Source organism: Zosterops lateralis (genome assembly GCF_965231275.1).
Source record: "Zosterops lateralis genome assembly, chromosome: 5".
Lineage (NCBI taxonomy): Eukaryota > Metazoa > Chordata > Aves > Passeriformes > Zosteropidae > Zosterops > Zosterops lateralis.
This window is the reverse complement of record NC_139766.1, coordinates 26,370,775-26,398,219: the sequence shown is the minus strand read 5'-3', so window position 1 is coordinate 26,398,219 and position 27,445 is coordinate 26,370,775. Positions and strand designations below refer to the sequence as shown.

Here is a 27,445-nt window from a genome sequence, read left to right as displayed (position 1 = left end):
GAGAATTGCTTTTAGTGATGCAGTACATGGGTTCAAAAACCAAATGTGGTGGTGCTTATAGTGAAAAGCATTAAGTAATAAATACCTTTCTGTAAGGTATTACACAAGTTTTAGTGAAAACTAGGTGTGTATTTCTGGGGCTTACAGTCTGGACAGAGAACAATGGCTTTCCAGTAAACACAAGTACAATCCATTTACTGCTTTATTAAAAGCACTTCTGCATTTCCAGTATATACTGTATTAATAGTCATGTCCTGTTTGGAAATAAAGAATTATTTCTGGAATTATTATATTTTTAATAGGATGTATTGTCTTTCTAAAACCTATTCCCCAGCTTTCTGTTGCTGTGCTGCAGTTGTGCTGTATCTATCAGTAAACAGAAGGGACTAAACAGAAGGGTACACTTGTCGTGTGAGTCCTTCTCTGTGAAGGAATCAGTGAATCAGTTTTGGGGGTGCTTCATGCAATTTTTCATACCACTTTGCTCAACTTGAATCAGAAGTTATTCATATATCTCAAGAACTTACGCTGGTTAAGAGAACAGGGCTGCAGTTTAACAATGCCACTGCCAAAGCTACATTGAGGTCTTTGCCCTTGGCCTCTTTTTGATAAAGGTTCGTGACAGTGATTTTCAAAGTTATTGAGACTTGTGAGCCGAGGAACAGCGTCCTGCCAGGAAAGCGAGCTGTATCTGCCTGTACAGCAGTTGATTTGGAAACTGTTATAAAATCAGAAAGAAATGGAGCAGCTTTAAAAGCAAGTGAATTATTGGAGTTATGGCTGCCAGGTGCTGACGAGCATGTGAAAACTGGGGAGCTGCCTGGCAGATACTTTTGAATCATTCTTTCTGTGAATGAAAAAAAGCACTTGGAGTTTGCTTTTTAAGATCACTTATCATCCCATAGGATTAGTTTGGTTGAGGATTACTTCATTCTTTACCAACCAGAAATGAGCTCTTGGCTCTCAAGAGAGGTTCTGCTCTGCTAATACAGTATTTAACAAAGTAGATGTAGTGGATTCATTTTTATCTTGTGACTTTTTGTTTGAGGACAGCAATGAAGCTGTAATTTAAATAAGAAAGGTCATGTTACAGTGCCATGATAGGAATGTATATGAAAAAGATCATAGGAAGAATTCTGGGAAAAAATGTTTTCTTGACAGTCTTATTCTTCAGGAGAAGATGGGTGAGTTGGAGTATTTGTGGAGGTGTGCATGGCTTTTTAGCAAAACCACAGATTTGCTGCTTCTGTGGCAATTTGCTAGTGGATTATACTTTTTAAAACTGATAAAAGCACCAGTTTTTAACATATTAGAAGTCAATGTTGTATGATGAATTTAAACTTGTTTTCCCATTAACGGTTAAACAGCAAAGAAAAATAAAACCTAAGGAAAAAATTGGTCTGAGATGTTACATGATTGCTTCTCCTTCCAGACTGTCCTTTGGGCTAAGAGTTATTAGTGGCACTGCAGTGCTCTAGAGAATTCTTGTACAGCTTTTATATTCCACTGGAAAAAATCAGTATTAATTCACAATGTAGAGAAATCCTGTTTTCATGAGACACTATTTTTGTGCCTTCTAAAACAACAATAGTAATTAAATAAGTACAATATTAAGTAGAGTGTTAACTTTATTTCTCTAGTGTTAAGCATCCCAAACAATAATAGGCTCAGTCTTTTTTGTAGGAAACTTCTTCTTTATTGTAACCTTGAGTTCAAAGGATCACCTCAGTTAGTAGTGTTGCCTTGTATGCTGTAACATGATAGGCTCTTTGTAGAGAATGTAATTTTTTTAAATGATTCCGAAATTGTTTTGACGTATTGAAAAGTGAATTTTTTAAAATGAAAGATGAATCCAAATGTGTTAAGTTTTGAAAAAGCTACTAAAGTCTGCTTTTTTGGAAAAAAAATTACAAAAACAAAACGTTACAAACCAAAACATTACAAAAGATGTTACATGTGAGGGTAATTTGTGTTGGTAAATATAAATACAGGTCCCTGTACTACTCAAGCAGCAATTTTTTTCCTGTAGAAGGGACATATGATGACCTTTCCACAGCCTTTAAGTTTTCATGGGAAAAACAAATTTCTCTCAGTATTTAATTGCCCAATACAGTATCAATGTATCAATGTATTAATGTATTGTGGATGTGACTTCCATATGTGGCTTTGTGTGTGAACTTCTGTGGCCTTTGATGATGGTCTCTTGTGCAGTATATCTTGAGTCAGTGCATTTCCTAATATATGGTGTTGGCATATATTCCATTAAATGAGGGGCTAGTAACGTTCTTTGTAATAAAATTTGCTATGTAAAGAGAAGATTGAGTGGAGTTTTTTTCCCCCCTCCCTTCTTTCTTTGTTTCTGGGTAAGTTTGGAATAACAAGATCTAGAAGTGGGTGTAGGCTGGAAGCAGATAACAGGGCTGTAACTATAACATCCAAGTTGAAGGCAAGTACCACCCTGAAGCTGAAGAATACCCAGCATACATAAGTGAACCATCTCAAGGGAAGGAAGGTGCATGTTGAGGCTCCTGTAACAGAATGCTGAGGATCAGCTGCCTGGCAGTGAGAGGCTGCCTGCCTCTCTTGGGCACGTGTGGATGTCTCAGCTCAGCTGGAGCCTTGAGTCTTGCTCTCCTGCCACTTGCATCAAAGCCTTTTTATATTTGCATGGTTTTCTTTATGACTGAAGATGTGTGTGGGGCTTATTTGGGTATTTTGAGGTTGGTCTGTCTTCCAGTATTGCTAAGCATTCATACATACATGTATACTTTTTGCCTGCCTTACTGATTTGATGTCAGCAGTCTGTTCTGTAATGCCTTCCATCTAAATTGGGCATTAGAGTGTTGTTGCTTATTAGGGAAGTGTATGTATCCAGATTTTTTTTTTTTGTAATTAGCTAAGGTTATATGTTTTGAGCTTTACTTTGGACTTCTCTGCATGTAAAGATGGAAAATATTTAACTATTATTTTAAACAAAAATTTTTAAAGATAATTTTGTATGAAGTTCTTTGTATTTTTTTTTTAATAAAACGCTTGTATTGTAGGAAGTACATTATATGTTGGATATATATTATTTATCTTCATCAGACATAGATAAGCTAGAATGGACTTCTCTTTGGGAAATTCTTTCTATGAACATGATAGACTTTCTGCTAAACCTATAACTAGATTCTGTAATGATTCAAATTGCAGAAGAGAATGCTGCTGAAAGGAGAAAGTGCACCAAATGCAAACCACTCTGTCAGCTACTCTTGCTGGAATAAACTGCATGCTCTGCATGGACTTCAGGAAAGCTCCAGATAAACCAATTGCAACAAGCCATATCAAATACCCTATTTCTGCTGACTTTTTTTTTTTCCACACTCTAGCTCTAGTGCTTTTGTATTTGAAGGGGAAAGGTTTAGACATTAGGGGTTTAATAGCATTTAGGAGATAACTGACACAATGACATTTATTTATTTGGAAAGGTGATTGCCAACTTTCGTTTGCTATATTATATCCGGTGTACATATAGAAGTTTTTGCTCTAGAGAAGCAAGTATTCTTCCTCATTCCTATACAAAGAGTAATGATGCTAGTCTAAGGGAGCTGTTAAATTCTGTTAGGTACAGTGCAAAATAAGGGGTCAGTTTAAAGAGGAAAAGGCCATTCTAAATCAGAAAGGACACTTGGAACCTAAAAGAAATGGAGCCATACTACTGGAAATAAGAATTAAGTTTTTGAACTCTTAACATTCCCAGTTGCCTGTGTGAATGTCACAAGCAAAGGTTTATATAAGTAGGTCTGGTGGAAACTACATTTTGTGAGAGATTTCAGGGGAGTTAAATGAAACATGATCTATGTAAGGGACTACCAAGCTGCAAAAACAGAAGAAAATATAATAATATAATAAAATATTGAGGCATAGAATTGCTTTAACTGCTTTGAATATTAGAATATTAATTATTGGAAAACTAAGGTACAGAAAGAAATAATTTTTTTTATCATTGAGTTTGCATTGATAATTCTCATTAGAGAAATCCAGGAGTCTCTTATGGACTTATCAAGAAGTATTTAAAATACAGTGATGGTCGAAAAGCTAGGTGTGGAAAATATTTCAATACAGTTACAGAATTACATGGTTTATGATTCTTTAATTAATTTTCATCAGAATTTAAACTTGATGCTCTAAGTAGGTATAGTTAGAAAAAACAAGAAAAGCAGGGTTGTGTAGGACAGATTTTACTCAGTTCAGAAAAAATGCAACCGATGAATTTATATGTATAAATATTTTGAATGCTTTCAAAGTAGTAGTGGAAAACAACAGGCATATGAAAAAAACATTTTCCTCATTCTTTGCCTTTTTTCATTCTTCTCTTAAGAATCAAGAATTTGAAAATCCAATGGAAAGAAAGAGTACTTTTTTTCAGATATATGTAGCCTCAGAAACAGACTTCTAAGAGTTTAAAAAACAACCTTTTCAATCTTCAAAAATATTTTTTTCATTTAAAACATAAATATTTATAGGTTTCTTGCTCAAGAATTCGTTTAAGTTCTAGAAGCAATTAATTTTCTAAAGAGATCTTGGGAAAGCACAGCATGGGAGGTATAAATAACTCCTGCGCTTCTGCCCATCAGGCACAGCTGGCATGTGATCTGGAGTTTTCTTTGCAGACAACTGCTACAGACAAGAATGGTGGTCTAGCAAGATGTATGAATGCCTTAAGCTCTTGCAAATCAATGGTACCTAATTAATGGATATTCGAAAGAATTGTTACATTCACAGGGCTATCAAAGTGGCATAAGTAGCTCTGGGCCTTGTTAGTTTTCTTCCTTTTGCTTCTTTTACTCATCCATCCCTGTTTGCTGCCTTTGTTCACACTGCTGAATTAGAACTGAAGATCTTCAGGTTAGGAACAGTGATGTTTGTGAGGGTGCCAGGGTCAGTGGTCAGTAACAACTCAGCAGCTCCTAATGCAGCCCATGTTGGGCTTAGAAAATCGTGTGTCTGACATCTCAGTGGAAACCTGCCTCCCTTTTCTCTCCAACATCTTGCTTTGTGCTGGCTGTCAGCAGGACATAGCAGCCAGGCCAAATATCACCAGATTTTTACTGTTCTTTCAGCTACAAATGAGGTCTTGTCCTGAAAAAAGAGAGGCTAGCAGCTGGCACTTCATTTTTATGACAGAAACGTGAAGGAAGCTAACCTAGGTGCACTGAGATTTGGCTGAAAAGTTCAAAGTTTTTTTGTTAACTGTTTGAATTCTCTGTCCAGAAACCCATGATAGACTAAGCTGGGGATATTAAGGTGGCATCATACATTTTTCTGCTTGTAGGAGTATTTTCATCTTTGAACCTCTCTCTTCAGAAAATAACTAGGTAGGGAAAAAAGAAAGAGGAATCCAAAACCGAGAAATAACCTAGCAGAAGTGCATGGATGATTTTGCAGTCTTTTTCTCTTAATTTTTTTCTTCTTATATAATGATTAAAAATCTTCTGAAAGAGTACTTCAAGATATAACTTTTCTTCCATAGGAAAAATAAAAAGTGCATCACTAATTCTGAAAGAACTACCTTAAGAAAACTATGGGCAAACCCTAAGTTTCACTAATATGGTGCAAAAGGTGACCAAAAGGAAAGTGATTTCACTTTTAGAAGTTTTCCTAGTGTCTATTACTGTGGTATTATTCAAAGGTTTATTTGATAATTTTTACTTATGTATTTATTTTAAATTTATAGTTCCTGCCTATCTTTTATTGCCACATTATCCCTAAAGACATTACTGTAACTGGAAAACTGGAGTGCTCATCTTGGAGAAGACAAGGAAAACAAGAACATAATGTGTTTAATCAAGCAGGGGAGACGATGACAGGACAGAGCCTGGGAGGTCCTCAGCATAGGTTCTATATTATTTGAAGCAAATCTGTAGGATTTCACTATCTAAAATGTGGTAAAGGATGTAAATTATACTACCACTGAGCACAAAAACCTTTTGAAGCATATTGAAGCTGAAGTTCAGCATCACTAAAAGTTAATCTTGCTGGCTAAACTGGTGTCTTGCTGCAGATGCAAATTTTTAAAATAAAAAAAAATAGTATGCAGTGCACTTCTTATTCTGAAGACCTGAAGTGAGGAAGTACTGTGTTTTTGATTAACTTTTATTTAGATACTGGCATTTTTTACCATATATTCTTGCACATTTGTAGTTTTTCTCAAGCTTTTGTGTCTCTTTTCTGCTTGTTTACTTCTGCTGAGACCATCTACCCAATAGTTCTGAGAAAAATGATGTTAAGTCCTTGGGGATTGTTTGCGGTTTTAAGACTGAGGTTACCAAGGCTGACTTCCAGAAACCAATTGTGAATATCAGATAGTTTTAGCTATTTGGGGACTGAGAGAGGTGACAGAGACCCGTGAAGTGCAGCTGTGCCATCCTAACATGATCAAAAGATCTCAGTGTTTTGTGGTGGTGTTAATATGTGACCACATAAATACCACATCCTAAGGGAAAAAGATGAGCAATGAGCTCTGGATGTGAAACTCACATTTCCAGGTCACTGGCCAAGAGTGCAGCTTGGCAGAGGCCAGAGCTTGTTACCGTTTCGTGGTTTGCATTTGGTCTCCTTCCAGGTGTCAGGGCTGGAGTGTTCCCTCTTTGGGGCCCTAACCCCCGACTGAGCTGTGCAGTCCCACTGTGGCCAAACTGCATCTCTGCTTTTCTTCCCCCCAGAAGCTGGTCAGTGCTTCATCTCATCTCTGTTTTATTACTGAAGAGTGATTAATGAGGTAATGTTTTATTAGAATAGATACAGAATTCGCTTGTGTGACCTCAATATAGTGAGGGAGCTCAAGCCAATCAAACTTCTTGATCAGAGAGTCTGAGATTTCCGGGGTTAAGTGGAAGTAACAGGGCAATGCATAATACCAGTTCTGTTAAAAGTATACCTGAGCAAGAACGAAGGAAGTATTTCTCCATGTTAAAAATAATGCTGCCAGTGTGTTTATATATTGCAACTTAGGAGATGGCAGCATTACTATCTGTCTGTCGTAATTCTGGTTGGAAACCTAAGTGACCTAATTTTTTTTTTGTTTTATCATGTAGCAGTAGTAAGGAGCCCTACAGATTATCAGACCATTATTTATTTTGTGATATCCTCTGCTAGGAAATGTTGTTGGAGAATTTTTAAAGCAGAAATGTAATAGTTTCTTATATCATTTTCCTTTATATTACTCATTCTTATATTTGTTGTGAACTGTGTAGTCTTCTAAATATCATGCCAGTACTGCTGTCATTATTGGCCAGCCATAGTTGGTGTCAGCACATGCAGTTAGATACATAGTTCCTTTTCAAGCCTCAAAACTTGGTAGTATTTGAATGACTGCAGATCTGAATGTAGCTATGACACAGTTGTCTCACCTCCTTACGGGCTGCTCTGTTTAAAATATGGATTTATATGTAAACATGTTTTTATCCCTGTCTATCAGCTTGTAGGCCAGCATATCTGTTACTTTGCTGATGAACTGTGGGTATTTTCCATATCTTCCTACACAAATACAAAACTTACTATTTAATTTTACCATGCAAAGGTGTAGGAAATGCTGTTGCAACAATGTATAAACCATGGAAGCAGATGGAAATGTGAGCCCTTGTAAGAGGGAAAGCAGATGTTATTTAAAATGTGAGCTGAGGGGAGCAAAGTGTATGTGTCTGAGAGGTCCACCCAGCAGCCGGGCACTAGGATGGGGATGCTCAAGGTGTCTGTCCAGCAAAAAGGCACCACAATGCTCGTGTCAAACTATTACATCTGTAATCTGTAGTCATGGTATGGGAGCCAAGAATGCCAGGTGTAGCATTCTCCACATGTCCTGGGCTCCTCTTCAGTTGGCAGCAGATTTTGGAGCAGTGTTTTTGGAGTTGTCGAGGTTAAGTGTGCCCATCCTGTCCCACTTCTGTGAGTCATTACATGATTCTTTGTCTCCAGATCTGGGTGTGTTGTGAAACTGCAGGTGGATACAGGGGGAACTCCATGCCCACTCAGCCAGGTGTTCTTGCAGGCCATGCTGAAAGCCCCATGTTCCCTGATGCCTCCATAGCCAGAACTTCCCATTCATACCAGTCTCGGCCTCTCAGTTACAGTTCTCTAATGCTTTTTAGAGCTTAAAAGAATGTATTGAAACCAGACAAAGGTTCCTACTGCAGAGAAAGCAAACTACTTTTTGAAGCAAGTTAGAATCAGATAAAAACTTAAAATGAAAGTTGAGGAAGGTAGGAGAAAAAAAGGTGGCTTTTTTTCCTTATGATACCAATACATGCAGCTGGAATCTTCTAAATGACCAATTTAGCCATGTATTTTGGAGTTCCATGGACAAGCATATGACAACCTATTTTTATTTCAGATGTGACTGGTCTCCTCCCATGAAACTGACAAAGAAGCTGTTAACTCTGAAACATTGGTGTGTTTATGGTGGCTAAGAATAGCTCTGCATGGCACTGAGTATTGTCTTCTTATAGAAGTCCAGTTTGAGGGCTGGCTGTGTGCATGCTGGGTGGGATTTTTTTTGCCAGGTTTGTGCTATGCCCTTGCGCTTCATCTGAGGACTTAAAGCCCTGAATCCCTAAGGAATTGCACAACTTGGGATTCTTCCTAATTTAGTTTACTTTTATTTGCAGTAAGCATAGATAAATTTAGTCAGAAAGTCTGATTAGAAATACAAGTGTCTCGTGCTTATTCCTAAAAAAAATTTGCTCACTAGGGTCTGACATGAACCTTTTGCTGTTAGACTTAAAAAGCACTGAGAAACCTCAAAAAACAATACCCACACTAACCCACACATGCAAAGCAAATTTGGATAAGTGTCCTAGTGAACAATCCTAAATTTTCTATATATTTGTTAACTTTCTTATTCATCAAACTTTTTTTCTGAAGAAAATAGATATCCCAGACTATCAATCAATTAAGCAGCTGACACTGCTGTTTTTCTGTAGAATTTGATGAATGGAAGGACTTGGCTCAGAAGAATACATTTGATAAACAGAAAAAACACAGACAACTAACTACACCTAATTTAAAAACAGAACTTACAACAGCATTATAAGATATGTGTATGCCTTCACAAGCAAGTTTATGCTGTAGTTGAAAAGTAGCCAGTCTCTCCTATGTACTAATAAATCTTTGGTAATATCTACTGGGAACTGAAACCCATTGGAGCTGAATTCTCAGAAGAGCTGATCCCCTCTTTTCATTCAGGGAAGTGATCAGATTTTTTTTTTTAGAGTTAAATTTAGATAGTTACCTGGATGGAAAAAAAAAAAAAAAAAAAAAAAAAAAAAAAAAAGGTGGTTTTTTTTTTTTTTTTTTTTTTTTTTTTTTTTTTTTTTTTTTTTAATTCCTCAGCAAAATTACTGTAAGAATATGCTTTTGAAAATGTTGGTTTCACTTTTTCTGTTTTTCTGCCTATGACATGTTTGTGTTAAATGTGGCAGATTGAGTTAGTCTAGTTTATTTTCCTTCTCAGCTCATATGTTCATATGGAGGATTACCAGGCAAAACTGACAGAATCGGAGCATGGAACAGTTGTTCTTTTCTGAAATTGATATTTAATGCATGAGACATTTTCTCTGCCTGATTTGTGTATGCTTGAGTGTATTCCAGTGCTCCATGGTATTTGTTTGTTTATTCTCTTCTTTGCTTTTTTAAATCCTTGTGTATATATACCTAACACTTCGACTTTCAAAACATACCTTGGTATCAGAAATACTATTGCAATATTTCTGAGCACTTCACTAGACAGTTATTTATGAAGATGTGAACTTGCTCTTGTAAGTGGACCCAGTCTGGGCTAATATATTGGTTTTGGGGTGGGTTTTGTTTGTTTTTTAATGATACATTATTTGAACTTCTTGGTTACTTTATAACTGATGATTCAGAGTCGTTTAGAGCGAAACTGCCAGCATTCATTTCTTTCTTGCATTTACTCAGGAAAGGTATCAATTTGACATTAATGAGGATAATTGAGGATAATGAGCATAATGAGAATAATGAGGAAAAGTATTTTCCTCTTTGAACTGGGAGCTGGAATTGCCCTCTTCTCACAAGGAAAGAATAAACAGGCAGCGAAGGGAGAGAAGGTTAAACAAACTACCTTGAGTTGTGCTCTGCAAGAGACCCCTTTGCAAAAGCTGCTGGCTTCTGACACAGTCTGTTTGGAAGTAAGATTAAGCATAAATTCATTGAGCATCTTGGCGCTGTTTTTTCTTCAAGTACAGTGGACCAATAGAGTTTTTTATGCCCTTAAGTCTGCAAACTGAGGATGTGAAGTTTTGTTTTTGCAGAGAGCTGTGGATTAGGAAAGATGAGATAAGGTATTTAAGTTTCTGTGTGCTGGTTATAAAGGCATGCCTGTGGTCACTTTGACCTTGTTACAGGATGCATTTTTTGTGTGTGGTGTTTACATATCTTCTAATGTATTGAAAGGAAATAGAACATCATCACAGGTGATACATTTGCAGTGACAACTGTTAGAGTGAAGTCTGTGCAACCTATATTTATGTGTATTCCTTTGCTGCTACATCCTTGCCTTAGTTTTAGATTTTAAATACTGCTTCTTAAAACTTTAGATTTAGTTTGTGTTTTTCTTTCTTTTCTTGTAGTTAGCATACCATAGAAATGAATTCTTTATTCAGAGTAGGTTCCCTCTCATCATTGCTGTGGAAATGTGTACTTCTTTAACTTACAAAACAATGTATAAGGAATCTGGAATAAACACTAGCAAGTAAATATTCTTTCCTTCTCTACCTACTCTTTCACTCCTCAGGTCTGACTAGTGTATCTTTCCACTGCTGCCTTTGCCTTCTTTCTTCTCCCTTTTTAGTATGATGTTACATAGATAAAATTTTATTGCTTTTGTTAGCTCATGCTTAACACAGGATTCAGGGCATCAGTGTGTTTCCAGCATGGTGCAGCCTTCAATTTGATAGCAAAAATGGGTTTCTCTCTTAGCAGTAAAGGTTCTGTTCTCTGCCTCACTTCCCTCACCCCGTGGGCTGGGCAGGACACCCTTTCTGTGCCAGTCAGAAAGGTCATGAGTGCATGCAAATTTACCAGTGTGCCCTTCCCTGTTGCTTGAGAAGTTGACCATCAGTATGTGGCTCTCAAATGGGAGTCCATCAGCCAGGAGAGGGAATGGTGAAAAACCAAACTGCCCTCAGCAAGCTTAAATTTGCTCTGTAGGAATTTGCATCCCCCTTGGAAACTTCTTCTAAATAATAAAAAACTCCAGGAGATAGAGCTGAAGGAGAAATAATGCTAATGAGTTATGGCCTCTCAGCCATTACATGAATGTACATACTATCTACAAGCGTGGTAACTGACTGGTATTGTGATGATCCTCAACTTACAGGCCCCCATGAAAAGCAGGGAATACTACTGGCTCAGACTTAGTGGGGGCTCTTTTACATTTTCTAAAGTGCAGGTGGATCAGAAGAACTGACAGAACAAGCCAATGTTATGCAATTCTGTCTTTGCTCTCCATATTCAGTGGGAAGTTGATGTCTTTGTTCCTGTTACAGAAATAAAGTTAAATAAAAAAACAAGCGTCAGATACTGCCCTTTAAAATTACTACTGTAAGCTTTTTTTTTTTTTTTTTTGGCAAGTTAATCATATTGGAATAGAATTGCTTCTGTGTTTGCATTGTTAATGAAAGTATAACTTGCAATGCTGTAGAAGCCTAATGCTGATGAGGATAGGAAGTACAGAAACAAGTTTACGGGGGGTTTTATGCTTTTGTGGTTATTCTTTTGAGGGAACACAAAATTTGTATATGAGAGAATGTTGATAGTTACGTATGCTCGTTTGTTTAAGTTCAGTGTTTTGAAGGAAGCTGAGACACCAGGATGGATACCTGCATTCTTCGCTTGTGCTGTGCAAAGTAGTTTGACAGTTTAGGGGTGTTAAGTCCTTACAAGGTCTACTGGGAAGGGAGACTGTAGGTACCAGATGTGTGCTTGGGGTGGTATTGTTTCTCTGAGAAGTTTGCAACTTTATGACAGAACTGTTTTCAAGCAGAAATTCATGTGTTAAAGTCTAACTTGCTTTATTATATATGCAGCTTAAAATTGAATTGAAGGCTACAGTTGTATAAAATGTCAGGACAGTAAGAGCATTTCTGGAAACCACTTTACTATAAGTAATTTAACTTACAGTCCTGAACCTTTACATTCCTGCCATTATCCTGCCTCCAAATGTGATGGATTATGTTTAGATTATGGACAGATGAGACTTATCCTTTGCATTCTTTGAAGCTGATCTTGCATGAGAGCAGCTTTTTGACAAAGCATGTTAAATAAATTAGTAATTTGGAAGTATGCTATTAATTAAATCTCGCTTCTTTCTAAGTAAAGGTTTCTGTGAAATTCAAAGTTTTTTTATAATTAAAGTATTTTATCTGAAGACATTTTCTATTCTGGCAGTTGTTCTAGAAAAGGAATTACATAAACTATATTTTTAATGATCTGACATTTTAATGGCCAGGATATCCTGATGGCATGCTGTAATCAAGAGTGACTGGGCAGGACTTGAGACAATTGAGTTCAAACTGATTTCCTCTTCCCCCTTCAGTTTTTGTGTTCTGTCACATTGTTTTCCACTGTGTATGGTTTGCTCTTTTGGCATCTTGTGCTATCAAAATAATTTTTTAATTTTTCTTTTTTTCCTGTCTGATAACGATCTACATGCATGGCCTACCATACAAGGCTCTGTAAAATGAGTCAAAAAATGAGTTTACTTCTTGCATACGCATGTAGAAATTTCAGCCAGTATTTCCCATCTATTCCTAGCTGTTGTGTTGTTGAGGATTTTTAAAAAAAAAGTATGTAAAATTTATCTTACATTCATATTCATGATTTTTTTAAAATTTATTATTTAATTTTGTATTTCTTGTTTGCCATGGTGCTTGTGCCATAAGTGGGACATTCTGTCCTGCTGTCAGGCACTACATTAGAATTACACAGCACGAGAGATCAGATGATCTTTAGCAGTATCTTTGGAGCTGTAACTTCTCGCAGCCTTTGATGCCGTCAATTCCAACATTCTCAGTGGACAGAGAGAGCCCAGTAACAACTAACAGTCTGTTTCTGACTACCACTCTGAGTATCCTCACACTATCCTGTATGTCAGGTCTGATCTCTTTTCAACCACTAAATTTATTAATAAAAGTATTTCTGTATTCTACTCCAGTAAATAAAAAATACTCATCCATCTGATTTAGGTGATTGTATGTTGTGTATGTGGCTGTTGTTTGTCCTGTTCAGTCACAGTTCTGTAGAGAAGCAGGTGCTCTTTGTACAGTATGAGGATAGAGGTTTAGAAAGAATGTTTAGTGGAGCTGCTACTTCTCACCTATGTATGAAGATAAGAGGAATGACTGCCACAGTCCATAAAGGCAAAGCCAGTAAGATTTACTTGGAGAAATTCATAGCCCAGTTTCTCTCTTCTCGTGTGTCTGAGTGTGTGCAAAATAAGTATTTAAAAATAATTTCCCTGATTTTACCTCTAATCCATTTTATCTTTTTATCTCCTCTAGAGTTTCAGGAAAAAAATCCTATACCTATTTCATTTTTGACTTTTCAAAGTAGAGAAGGGACTATAAGAGATGAAGTCCCATACAGGAATTGGAGTATTTGCTGGTTAGAATTTGCTCAGTCATTAAAGCAGCTAGACAAGAAGAATGCCTTGATCTCTTCATAATGCTTCCTCAAAAAGCATCTGAATATTAGTCCAAAAAAGGGGAAAAGGAGCAATGTGGCACAGAATATAGCAAAAGTTTCCAAAGGATTATGGTCATGGGGAGCTTAGAAGGGAAAAAGACCATTCAAGGACTTTTTTGTGTTTGATACATGAGGAATTAACTTCATATATCCCAGACAATGGTTATAGGTGTGGAAAAGATTCACAGGTGCTGGAGAAATTCTTTTCTAAACTGAAATATTTCTGGGTTTTTTTTGGGTTGTGTGGGTTTTTTTTAATTATTAAAATATCGTTTTTAGGTTTGATGCAATATTACTTCTCTTTTGCTTTTTTTTTTCTTGTGGGAGATTGGTTGTGCTTCTAGAAATCATGCCAAATGAAAATCTAAAAATAACTTTTCAAGAATGGAAGTGCCAGAGATATTAACAGCAGTGGAGAAGACTATTGAATCTCTGGAAGGATTAAATTACTTAGTTATAAGGCAAAGCTCAAAATTTGAGGATCATCTGTAGCAGCAAGTCTTCTAAGGGATTGTAATCTGGCCCAGATACCTAGAAAATCAGATATTGCCAGACAAGGTTTTATGCTGTAGAATTTCTGCTGTTTCTTTGTGTTGGCAAGAAGTAATGTTTATTACCGTTCTTGCCTGTGTTTTCAGAGGCTTTGAAAGCAGAAAACAAGCTTCATGTGAGTACCTGTAACAAGACAAATTTACAGCTGCTCTCTCAGTTGAGTTAACTTTCCCTAAAGAAAGGATGTTCATATTTGCTGGAGGTAAAAAAATAATCTTTACAATAAAACTTAGACGATTTCTATGATGATTTTGTTCTGTGGGGATGTTCTTAGTCCAAATGAAAGCTCAGCCGTCATACACCAGTTCCCACTCAAAAATACTTTTTGTATTCTCTCCCAGGCTATCCTTCACGTTACAGCCATATGGTTAATTAACTACTTGTTGAAATGAATTTATCTTCTGTTTATTGATGCAGCATTCATTTATGTTTCTTTGTCCCAGAGTTTGGCTGAAATTAAATACATCTGAAACTCTTCAGATAAGTTGTTAATAGGGAAGTGTTTCTGCTGCAGAAGTAAAATGTAGGTTCTGATTTAGACATGGAGGGGAAGTTATCAATACACATGGAACTTCCTCTCATTGAAAGGTTTGACTTGGCTTTACAAACTTTACACCAAACCATACCACTGAATGAAGCCACTTGGTAGCCAGTTTCTATTCACAGGTAGGGAATCCATTCATCTTATCATCGTGTGACATGTCCTAAATGCATGACAGAAGTACCAGCTGCTTATTTAATTATTTCCATAAAAGTCACTTAAAATGAGTAAAGAGTTGAGAGAGGTGAGGTAAGAATTTGCACTCTGGGCTTAGTCCATGTGAGCTGTTAATGGGATTATAGTTCTTCTTTGCCTGTTGTGTAATTTGACACATGTATGAAGCCAAAATCTTTGTTAAATATCTTCCAAAGAAAATTCACTGCCAACACAGAGAAAGAAGAGAATTCCATAACTGGTATTGCTGATTGAATTAATTGTGTAGTCTGTACTGAAAATAATACAAAATTTGTGCATCAAGAACTATGTATCAAGACTAAGGTATGAGAAATAGGGGAGAAAGAGCAGGTTTCTTTTCTTGATCATGTATATTCTAATATATTCAAATTGATTTCAGTTTCTACTGCTGTGTTTGTATTTGTAGTGCTACCAATCACTTCATGTGTATTATGTAAAGGAATATCTAGATACCATAATGTATGAAAATGTGTAGTGAGTGGCCCTTAAGAGATAGTTAATTTCACTGTCAAAGACTGTGAATTTTGTTCACATTATTTAGGTTATCTTGTAAAGTGACATTGCTCTGGTGTCAGGAGGCTGCTGTGCCTCTCCCTTGGCATTGAGTGTTTCATACCAGTATCAAGATTAATATTCATATTATGTATGGGGTTTTTAAGGGCCTCGTAAGAATGCCTTGACAAAAAGGGCATCTAGCAGAAACTCAATTTCTTGGTCCATCTAAACGTATTATTGAGAATAATTTACATCACTAAGAAAACCAGAATAGCATTTGTATGAAATGGGATGTGCTTAAAATGAGCATATATTTTATGAGTTAGCCATTTTTTTCTCTTTTATTGTATCTAGTAGCACAGTTTAAGATTAGTAACATCTTGCTGGTAAATAAGTGTTAATGAAATAAATGAGAAAATCTGGATAAATGCAGTATAATGCAGAAATGTCTGCTAATTCTGCAGACTGCTGAGTCCAGCAGTTGTGTGATGCTGGTGAACCAAGGAACCAGCCACGTGTGGCACAGTAGTGGCTGTGCATGACAGTAGCAGGGATTCAGTACAGCTGGAGCAAGTAAGGCAGGGATAAATCCAGCTTTCAGACAGGCTTCATGCACTGTCGATAGTGCTGCACAGTTTGAACAAAAGCCACTGAAGTAGATCTGGTGGTCTGCTGTGGCATCACATGCTTCAGCAACCCAGGTAAACCACATCCTCCCATCACTACTGTGAAAACAAATCAAAGAGATTTAAGTGAAGAATGTTTCTTTGTATTTGCTTATAGGTTGGAGGCTAAGATCTGGAATATGCACCTGTTATTAGAGCAGTAAGCATTAAATTTCATTTTGTTCATAAAGCTGTTCGCTGTTTCTTTCATTCAAGTCGTAAGACTTCCTTTTCCACTGGTAGGAGTAAGCAGACTTTGGAAACAGTAGAAACGTGATGATCAACAGCAATTTTAGAATAGTGAAATAATGATAAATTTATTGAAGAAGTTGCTCTGAAAAACAGGGTTCTGATCCGGGACATGGGAAACCTAGATTTAACATTTGGGCTCTGTTCATAATTTGTTGGGATGATTCTGGATAGATTGCCATCTTTTTTGAGCATTGACATCCTTTTTAGGAAAAAAAATATTATTTTGGTAAAATAACTAAAGATTTGTTGTTATGAAACACTCTAACAAATTATTATTTTGGTTAAACAACTAAAGATTTGTTGTTATGAAACACTCTAACAATCACTACAGACAAGTTTCCATGTATATTAATATCATTTCTGTGAGGCAGGATAAAATGTTCTAGATGTTATCAAAGTAGAAGGCAAGGAGCTTAATTAAAATTCCTTTAAGTAACCACACGTAATATTTTTAGTCTTTGGAAATCTTTGTATTGTCAGTTGGACATGCAAACCCTATTCTGCAACAAGTGTCACAGGAAATATAAAGTACCTGTGAAAGTACATGTGCTGCAAAAATTACAGTAAAAAGCTTAATTGCTAAATGTGAGCTATGTAAAATTATCTACTGCTTTAGCAATTAATTAAAAATAGCATCCAAGAATATAATCTGCTTGATGAAAACTGCAGAGGCCCCTTAAGACTGTGTTGAGCATGCTTATTTTATAGTTGGGTACCTCATTTTAAAAAGCTATAAAGTAATTCCAGATGTGTTTTCTGGTATCTGGAAAGAGGGGAGATACTTGATGGAAGTTTTAATTCAGTCCAACCATTCCAACTTCCTAAGACACAGCAGCATCTGAACCCAAATTTCAGTTAAAGCAAAAACTGTGAAAAGCTTGGGGAAAAAAGCATATATGAAGTGCCAATGCTTGGCTAAACGTAAAGTAGTACCCAAAAAAAGTCTGAAAGCTAAAAATCATGATTTTATATTAGCTGTGAAGTAAAATGGACTCATCAGCTGTCACTGGCTGGGGCGTGCTCGTTACCTTTCAGTACCTGCTTTGTATGTTTGAGCCCTGAATAGTCTCATTGGTAAGTAGGATGCTACTTTATATCCTCAAATACTTCATGCATTTGGGCTATGTGGAGAGAAACAGGATGATAAAATAGTAGCATTCTTTACTATCAACTTGGCTATTAAATAACCTTTCCTACTTCTAGACACTTGTGTTTAACATGAAACAACTTTGTTTCTCATTTAGCATACATTAGGGCGTGTTGCCTTTTGACCTAGGAGTGTGTTGTCTGTCTAATTATCCTTTGTATTGTTTTACTGTTCCTTGCAACTATCCAAACAATTTGGTGTGGCCCTAGCAACCAAACAATACTGTTTAACAAAGATTTCCTTACTGCTTTGCTCCCAGATTTCCCATGTAGCAGTAGCTCACATCAGAGCAAACAAACAGGATATTGTTTCGAGTGAATAAGGTTCTCTGTTTTCAAGCGATTTATGAAAGTAGTTTTTTAGTTTTGAACTGTTGCAAGTTGCATGGTTTCTGGTTCCAGATCTCAGCTGAAGTTCTGTAGAACACTTCATGTTTTTAAGCTTCCAAACGATTTTTGAGACTTACATTTTCTCTGGCAGCTAAGAGTAAAGGATGGCTTATGCTTTGATGGCAGGAAAAAACCCATTTAATCCTGTCCTGCAATGACTTTTATTTTTCCATTAGGCATATTTAAAATCCATATAGATCCTTCCTATGATGTTATTGATTGCAAATTCATGAGTAAATGAATCCTACTGAACATAATTATACCAGATAATAATGTTGTTTGACCTAGTTAAGAAATCTGAGAATAAATTTTGACTTTTCTTTTAAAAACTCTTACATATTTTCTTATTAAACAGTCAACCTCCCTCTCCATTTTCCCTCCTACATGTTTGTTTTCTGTGTGTATTTAACTAAATTACTGGGTTTACAAAGCCGATAAAACCATGAACATTGTCGTATCCAAGAGAAGAGTCATGATGCTAGTGTCAGCCATTAGTGGTGTCATGAATTAGAGTCCTCAGCAAGTTCATAGATGAAAGTAAATCCTAGTAATTTTTTCTGCCTTTTAACATACTCTTACATTGTAGCAAAACTAAGGTAATTGTAGTACTCTCATGGCAGTGTTTATAATTGCTTCAGTTGGACAGTTTTCCCTTGTTTTTTGGGAGGGTAAGTTCATTGCCACCTGGAGAGTTTGTGCATGTGAACAGATTAGTAACAGCATTCTTCTGTTTGCCTATCCCACGCTTGGTATTTCTGTTTGTTACCTGCCATAGCTAGGAAGAATATATTTATTCCTTCTTTTCACCTATTCTCAAACCTCTGTGCTCTTTTTCTTGACGCGTAATGCATCTCTCTCATTTTCTGGGCTGCCTTTGGAAACATTGGGGCTTAAGGATGGCAAGAGTACAGGTGCTGGGGAACATAGGCCATTGTAAAGACATGAAATATTTTTTGAAGTCCCTGTAATGTTTATGTTTCTGTACTGAAGGACGAGCCAATCATCAGATGTGGGTGAGAAAGAGTTTTGGGTTGTCATCTTCCTTTTGCAATCTGCACTTTGTTCTGTTTCTTAATGGTTTTCTGTACTTATATCTAGTGAGCTTCTACCATAGGGATCTAGATCATGGCAGTGTCTGTGATGTCCCATTGTCTCTGCTGTGTGGGACATGCCCTGTCTTTTAGGGCCTCTGTTACTGAGATCAAAGTGCTGGATTGAAGTGTTGGAGGATGTTTAGAAATGTTTTATGACGTGCAGTTTTATGTGTGCCAGTTGTTCTGGTGTTCCCCCTGCTTCCTGGGAATTCAGTTTTGTGACCTTGTGAGAGTCTTTCTCCAGCCTCAAGGAAAGGATACTGCAATTTATGTACAGGACAAGATATACATTACTCCAGCTTTAGCAAGTTTATACAATAGCATAGAGATTAAAAACAGGTCATGTGTAGTACTCACAACCTTATGCAAGGTAACCTTCCTTTTGGATTAGAAGCTAAGGTATTTGGAGGCATTCAGTTTTCACTCCTGCAGTTGCTCACTTCACTAATGCATATGATAAATGATAAATTGCAATGGAAGTTGTGCCAGTCTGTGTTATATTATGTGAAATGTAGCTTTCTGGATTGATAGAAGATATAATTAATGGCCAAGACTTAACTTGAGAAGATATGATGTACCGAAGGTTTGGTCTCCACGTTTGGTCTCATGTTTTTACATAAATGAGTTGAAAAAAAAAATTGAGTAAAAATTGTGGATAATATTTACATAATAGGGTTTGCACATGTAAAAACTGAGAACATATAAGAAAATTTTCAGGTTCAGTAAAATAAACCAAATGCGCCTCCTCACACTTTACCAGCAAAAAGCCTTAAAAAAGCTTACCTAAACAAATAATGAAATGTAACAAAATTAAACAAATGGCAACTAGGCTCCCTGCATGACTGTCTTAGGAAAATAAAATCTTAACATCAATAGATAAGAATTGTTAATATCAATTCCTAATATCAATTGAAAAATAACATCTTCAGTCACAGAATACGCTAGGGAAATATCAGACCTCCCTTGGTACATCTGGGTCATCATTAAGAGGTGTCAACGGTTATTTTGATATAGTGTGCAAGACAAGAATTGTAATTATTTACTCTGTTTTGTGTATTAAACTTCTGTGTGTGAGTTCTGAAACATAATTTTCAGTACTGCAGTTCACATTGCTGGCAGCTTTCACAATAAATAAATAAATGTTCTGGAGAAAAAGAAAATTAAAGGTGGCTAACTATATATAAAGTTTGTATATGACAATTTCAGTATAAAAGCAAATGCATTAATTCTTAAAAATGAGACTGATGTATACAGTGTTATTTGTATTGATTAATAAATATTTCTTAGAAGGAACAAATTTTTAACATGGGACTAGAAGATCGGACATAAAATAGAAACGCGAAGTTCATGGTTGATCTATAAAATGGAATCAAGCAGTGCTTCTCATAATATAGGGGGATAACCCTTGCCATTCAACCTTCTGATTTTTAGTCATACTTGAACTGAAGATACTGTATGTTAATCATGGTCATTGTAGAGCATTTTATCAGTAACAGAAGTGACCTACGCTGTAAATCCTTGTGCAACTCAAGAGTAGAAATTCCGACCTAACTAAAACAAATTCTTGTTGTATGTTATAGCTAGTTGTTTCCTTCTGTTTTAAAGAATTTACTGTAAGAAAATATGTGTGTGATGATTGGGAAAATACAAAGTGACTGGCACTGTGTTTAGAAGCTCTGCTTTATAGCTCTGTGTTTTTCTTGTTTTTTTACCTATAGCCTCCGCACCACCCAGCAGAGTAAATAAACGTAGAGTTCCTCCAAGTGTTGTTTCCACCTGGGAAAAGAGAGGCATCATCATGTCTAACATTACTATTGACCCAGATGTGAAACCGGGCGAATATGTCATCAAAAGCCTCTTTGCTGAATTTGCTGTTCAAGCTGAAAAGAAAATTGAACTTGTAATGGCTGAACCTTTGGTGAGTCCTTTTTTTTCATAATATCTCTCAAAACGGTCTTGTTTTTTTCTGAAATAGGCTGATTTCTTTTATGTATGGTTACTGGAAAAAAGTGGAAAAAAGCATTCCCAGATACTGTTGACTTTTCAAAGGGATTACTTCAGGAATAAATAGGCTTCTGCAAACAGGATTGCTGCCTGATTTGTTTTACTGACTTGTGTTAAAACTGTTACCTAGTAGTTACTGGAAACAGGACCTCTTAGTGTATCCCTAAGGTCTGTGGAGTTACAAAAGGAAATAGGAACAACAAAAAATGTTCCTTCATTAATACTGTGAAGTGTGTTTCCTGTCAGTGTTTCTTTGAATTAATACTTGGACAATATACTTTGAAGAAAAGATGCATTTGATTTGTTTTCCAAAGTAATGATACTAACACCTGGAATAATATAGTAGTCTGCATATATTGTAGATTAGGCAAAAAAGCAAAATTCCATTAGTGATCCACTTGAAATAAACCGATTTCTTTTCATTTGCAAATTTCTGAAAAAAAAAAAAGAAAACAAAAAAAATCCCCATAACCACAGCAAACAAAACAAACATTTTTAAAAACCTGGAAATTTGCTGTGCAGGTGAGTTGCTGTGGCTCATGTGGTGAGATGCTTTGGCACTGCTTGCAAAGTGTTCATGCAGAAAAGGCATATATCAGCTTTTAAGCCCCAGTTTTGAAACTTCAGGAAAAAGTTTTCTTAGGAAACAGTCCAAAAGAACACAAATTCAGGGCTAAAACTGTTTTGTGGATTCCAGAATCACCTTCAACTGCACCCATGTGATAAAATATCTACCACAGTAGAGAAAAGACTGAGGAAAATGAAACTTTTCTTTATACCTATTATATATGTATATATCTATATATATATATATACACATATATATACATATATCTGTGTGCACCAGGCAAGTTTACAACTTAAATATAACTTGTGTATTTGTTTTTAGACATCCAAAAAGTCATGTGTTTGGGAGGGGTTTATAAGAAATCACAAAAACTTCATAGCAAAAAGGGGCACATAAGTGATGAAAGATTCCTGGCTAAAAATGAGAGGAGAGCTGTAGTGACAGTGATACTGTACATGGGTGGAAAGACTGTGGTAGCTCCACTGTCCATCTGTGTGTCAAATGCTGCTCCTCCAGCCCCATTGCCATTCATCAGCTAAACAGACAGGGAGGGTAGTGCTTGGCCAGAGGGACAGATGGGCTGTGACTGAGATGAGCTGAAGAGGGCTTTTCCTGCAGACATGGCTAGTGTGGAGTCAAATCTAACCAGAATAACAGTAGCAAGATAAATATAATAGCCCTGGAGTTCACTTGTGCTGCCAAACTTGTCCCTAGACCAGATTAAATAAATCCTCTGTCATCAATCCCAGGTTTGGTGTCTCCTTGCCATGCTGTTGACTGTTAATTAAACAAATGTTTTTTAATCTGTTAATCATACAAAATTGAAACACGTCACTAGATTAAAAATTAGAAACCCCATGAAACTAATTAAATAATTCCCTTTTCACAGAAGAGTGATTTCCACCTTTGTTGCCTGGTGAGGTTTTATGGTGATTACATGAAGTCTGCCTTAGTCAAGATTTTTTTACTGATAAAAATCTGAACTCAGTATTTTGTGTTACTTTAGGATAAAGTAAGAAATTACAAATGTTACTAAAGTAGTCCTCTATAAAGGTTTTTAACAGTTTTGTCTGGGTTCATTTGCTAAATTCCTTTAAACAAAAGGTATTTTAATGGAATCAAATGTAATTTACATGTATAGCCAGCTTTCCTTATTTTATACTGGTGGGTGAGAAGGACTGCATAGAAAATCAGCACATTAGGAGAGGTGCCAAAAGCTGTGGAAAAGTGAAATATCCTGAGCCTTTATAACATAAAGAGGTAGAAGAGAATCCTTAAGTGTCCCACTGAAATGAAATACTAAAGTATTGAAGCAGTTTTATTTCTCTATGTAGAATTTAAACACTGAACATTCAGTTCTAGTGTATGAAATTTAAAAAGAAAGATTAAAAGGCTGGAAGAGCACCAGAAAAGCACTGATTGTGATTGGATAAAAGGCTTTAATGGAAAAGTGGAAAACCTTTTATTATTTTAGTGTGATTTGATTTTGTGGAATGACTTGGCTGCAAACAAAAGTGTGGAGAATATATATAGGCTTTAATAAAGATAGGCTGTTGGATGAAGCTATTTGCGAGAATTTAAAGCTAGACCAATCAAAATTAGGAGCCAGACACTTTTTAAAACTTGAATGTGCCTGTAGGGGAGCAAAAATTAATTAAACGATAAATTTTAAAAAAGTCACTGCAGATCAAGACAGCATCTGTGGATGAGGGGTAGTATCATTTCTGCTAGATGTGTGGATTACATTTAAAAGTAACTGACTTGTGATTTCAAAAATGACCTGAATGGTTTCTCTGGCTGTGAATTTTACCTACTTTCTTCTTACTAATTTAATTAAGAGTTCTCTGCTTGCAAAATTGTAATACCTCAGCATTTTCAAAGTTACAGACAGAGCTTATCAGCAAATGCTTAAAATAAATGATTAAATGAAAGCAGCAAGTGTAATGACAGGAAGGCAGATCATCCTTTTAGTGAATAAATTAAATAAAAGCACTTTTTTTTAAAAAACCAGTTATGCTAAATCTTTTGCACCAATATATAGTTTTAAAGGAAAGAAGAGCCCAATGATACTCCTCCTCAGCTGAGAAGGATGACACTGAGGAATGACATCAGGCTTCCCCAAATCTGACATAAACCATACCAGTTAAAAAGATTAGTGGTAAACTCAATTATTTTGTATTTTGTCAAGCTGCATGTAAATATGGGTGGTTAGAATTTAAGCAGAGAGTTTAACATGGTGCCACCAAGTTGATAAGCTGCTGGCCTGCTAAATTGTAATTGTCTCATGTTAAAGTCAAAACTAGCAAGAGTATTTAAGCCTGTTACTAACACAAGTGATTTTATTCTATTGTGGAAATACTAAACATGGCTCAGACTAGCACTGGACACTTTTGCAAGTCTTGCCTAGGTGCTTTCAAAAGTTTGTCTGAAGTAAAATTTAGCATAGTACTCTGCTTGCCCCTGGGGCAAGGATGCAGGCACTGCCCAGCCCTCCAGCTGCAGGAGGCAAAGCAACCTCCTGTGTCTGATTTCTTCCCTGCAGCTTGAAGGACAGCCAGAAGTTCTCTAGTTTGCTGTGCACACCTGAGCCACCCTGCTGAGGTGTGCTGGCCACCAGAGGATGGTGCCAGGGAATGCTGGAGAGGGGCCAACGGGTGGTACCTTTTTCCATGGGTGCAGTTGTTTGCACAGCACATGCACATCCTGATCCCTGCTGCCTGCCATATGTTGACATTTCTCCTTTACACAATGGATGCAAACTGCTCTTTGCTTAATGCAATAGGGTTTTGTTTTTTTCATTTCACTTGCAAAAGATAAATGTAGACCTATTATTTTCATCTCTCTCTGAACTTCAGGAAGACAGGAAAATAAATCTTAAATTATTAATTCAGTTAGAATTTCCAGACCTTTACTTTATACTGTTGAATCGTTTTTTTTTAAATCACGTGAGATGTCTAGAGCCATGACAAAGCAGAGGTAGAAGAAGACATTAAAAGAAAATAAATTTTAAAGCCATGTAAATAATTCAAAGACCTTAATAAACCTGTGATGGGGTTCAAGAGTATTATTTGGTTATGTCACCTTTGTTTGGTCAGTGTTACACTAACTCTTGTGTATTTACCTTTTAACAGTTAAGATCCTTAGTGCTGAAGAAACATAATAGAGAGGGTTATGAACTTGTAAGGTCTTCATTCTTTCTGACCTTAAAATCTTAAACATTGGATATACAGAAGTATCTAAATTAGTACCGATTATGAGAGTGCAGCTAAACTTTCAGAACTAGTTTGCTCTCTATAGACACGGTTTTCAACTTCCTTATCTAAAGACTTACAGATTATTTCACTTCTCTTTGATTTGTCATTCTTTACTTTAGCAGTTTTTGGATTTAGACACATGCAGTAGGTATAGTGAACCCAGGGTTTCTTCACCTGTATAATACTTTTGTAGTATTATGGTTGTTGGGACATTGTATCCTGAGGACTCTCGGGTTTGGTTTTCTCTCACCTGAGATTCAGGTGGTGGTTCGAGAGAGTCTTTTGCCCTCTGAAAGGCCTGAGCCAGGCGCAAGAATGAAACGGAGTCTTCAAGGTCTTGTTTTTCAAGGTTTCTCATGTGTTTATTAATTCTTATCCTACAAGTTTCTCTGTGCCCGGCCAAGATGTGAACAGCAGCTTGGACATGAAGCGACTCCCCCTGTGATGGGAGGTTGCTGTCTTCTTAGACAGAAAATTACGTGTCTCTTATTTACAGTTGTGTGCCAATGCCTATTACCTATAGTAAAAGAGTCACCTCTGAACTGACCCAATCTCCTTCAACTACTTTGTGCCCCTGTCACTACGGAAGATGGATGCCAAGGGAGAACAAGAAGAACCCAGGGCTCTGCCCTACATCCTCCATCTTGTCCCCTATTCACCTCCATTCTAAGAATCCCAAACTACAAAATTTTCCACCCAGTGATAAACTACACTACTGTCTGTCACACCTTCGTGACTTGTAATTCTTCTCTCAATGTTAGAAGCTTTTTTCCACGGACTGAAATCAAACACTGTGTCCTCCTGGGCTCTGTGCCAGGGTTTGCCACCCCCCTGGACTGGCTTCACACTCCCTGTCCAAGATTCAAACTCCCTTCCTTGGGTCCCAGGGCGTCCAAAGGAATACCCTGGACCCCAAAAAGGACACTTAAGGAACCTGACTTTTCCTATCTTCTTACAGGAAAGTCACTTTCCTGTCTTTTAGGGAAATAATTTTCTGTTTTTTCTCATTTAACTTAATTAGCAATGATACAATGTTTATATAGAGTGGAACATTTCTTGCATTTCTGCTTTATAGATAAGCTGGCAATTATTGTGCAATTTATCAGAAAGCGCAATATAGACAACGTGAATTCACCTAAAGCAGGCATTTCCATGTAGGAAAAAAAGGAGGGAGGAGTGCTAGCTAAAAGAAAATTCGGCTTTGCAAGTGTTCTCTGGAGCTTCTAGTATATGCTTCAAAATACCAATTCTCATAACAGTGTTTTGAATAGGCAGTGAAAGAACGTTAACTATTACAGTTGATAAAAAATAGAGCTTTTTCAGAATGCATTTTCCTGAAACCCCCTCCTTAAAATATTTTTTAATTTGGGCATACTGGAAGTAAACATAAATGGTAGTATTTTCCCAGATAATTAAGTGGATTTCTTTGGATTATGGAACGTGAAAATGACTTGTGAATTGGCATCTATATTATTTCAAATTATACTTTCAGAGTAGGCAAATGCTTTTAGTCTGGGCAGTGTTGAATTCAGGTTTTCAGAGACTGTAATAGTTGCTAGATATTGCATTTTTTTAAACACCAAATACAGCTGCACTTACAGCAGAAAATGCCAGAAATTGTGCTGTATTTTCAAGATTACAATTAGGGCAAGAACAAATAAGTTGCGAGTTCAAACCTGGATTTGGGACATGCAGTATGAATTATCTGTTGAGCATATAGTCTTGTCTCTTGCAGCCTTGCAAGTGTTAATCACCAAACAATGTTGACTTTCTCAGTTTTTGTCAACAGCCTGGGCTATTGTCACCTACTAAACTACTGAGCAGTTACTTTGTGCTGAGTTACAACCTGTTGCGAGCAGAACTGTCTATCAATATTGTTCACCACCTCCTTTTACATGCCAAACCAGGCCAGTTAACTACTTGACTTACCTTGCTCCATAAAACTTCCTTGTTTGCTAACTGCGCTCTAATGTGAGCTATTAATTCTTTAGGTACATTTTTTACTTTCCTTGTGAAAGATGACATTTTGGAGTCATTTATAATATTATCAAGTGAAGGGTAGTTTATTTTTTTTTTTTAAATAGCAGGAAGTGCTCATCAGATCTTTATATATGTTACTGCTTTGCAGTGTGCCCTTAAAACTGTTACTGTGACACTTGGGTTGCTGTAAATCACTGTCTCTCAGAGCCAGTCCACAGGACACAGTGCTCTTTCTTGTTTTTCTTTTTTCTTCCCTTTTCTTCTTTTCCTCTACTTTTTTTTTTTTCTTTTCTTTTCTTTTTTTCTTTTTTTTTTTTTACTTGCCAGTGTACCTGAGCAAGGTATAAAGCTTGTATTTCTTCTAAGTGTATAATTTTGTACTCTACGCAATGATTAGTGGGAATCACCATTTACTATTAGAGTTTGTGAATGTTTTGTTTCTGTAATACTTTAATCCTCACTAAATTATTTAGTCAGGAATATAATTTAATTTTGCTTTTAACAGAGCAGTATGTCACATGTTACTGGTAGCAATAAATATTGTAATAAGTAAAATTCTGGTAATATTG

The 27,445-nt window shown here is 36.5% G+C and overlaps 1 protein-coding gene across 8 annotated transcripts in view; it reads left to right on the top strand.

Moving 5' to 3' along the window:
* FRYL (FRY like transcription coactivator) overlaps nt 1–27,445 on the top strand; it is a 148,064-nt gene that overhangs the window by 31,265 nt on the left and 89,354 nt on the right. For all 8 annotated transcript variants that reach the window (XM_083862234.1, XM_083862230.1, XM_083862229.1 and 5 more), the window contains one exon: nt 20,789–20,988. In XM_083862234.1, coding sequence (XP_083718360.1) covers nt 20,869–20,988 — 120 coding nt within the window. In that variant the 5' untranslated portion in view covers nt 20,789–20,868. Of the gene's footprint in view, nt 1–20,788; nt 20,989–27,445 lie in introns of those variants that run through there.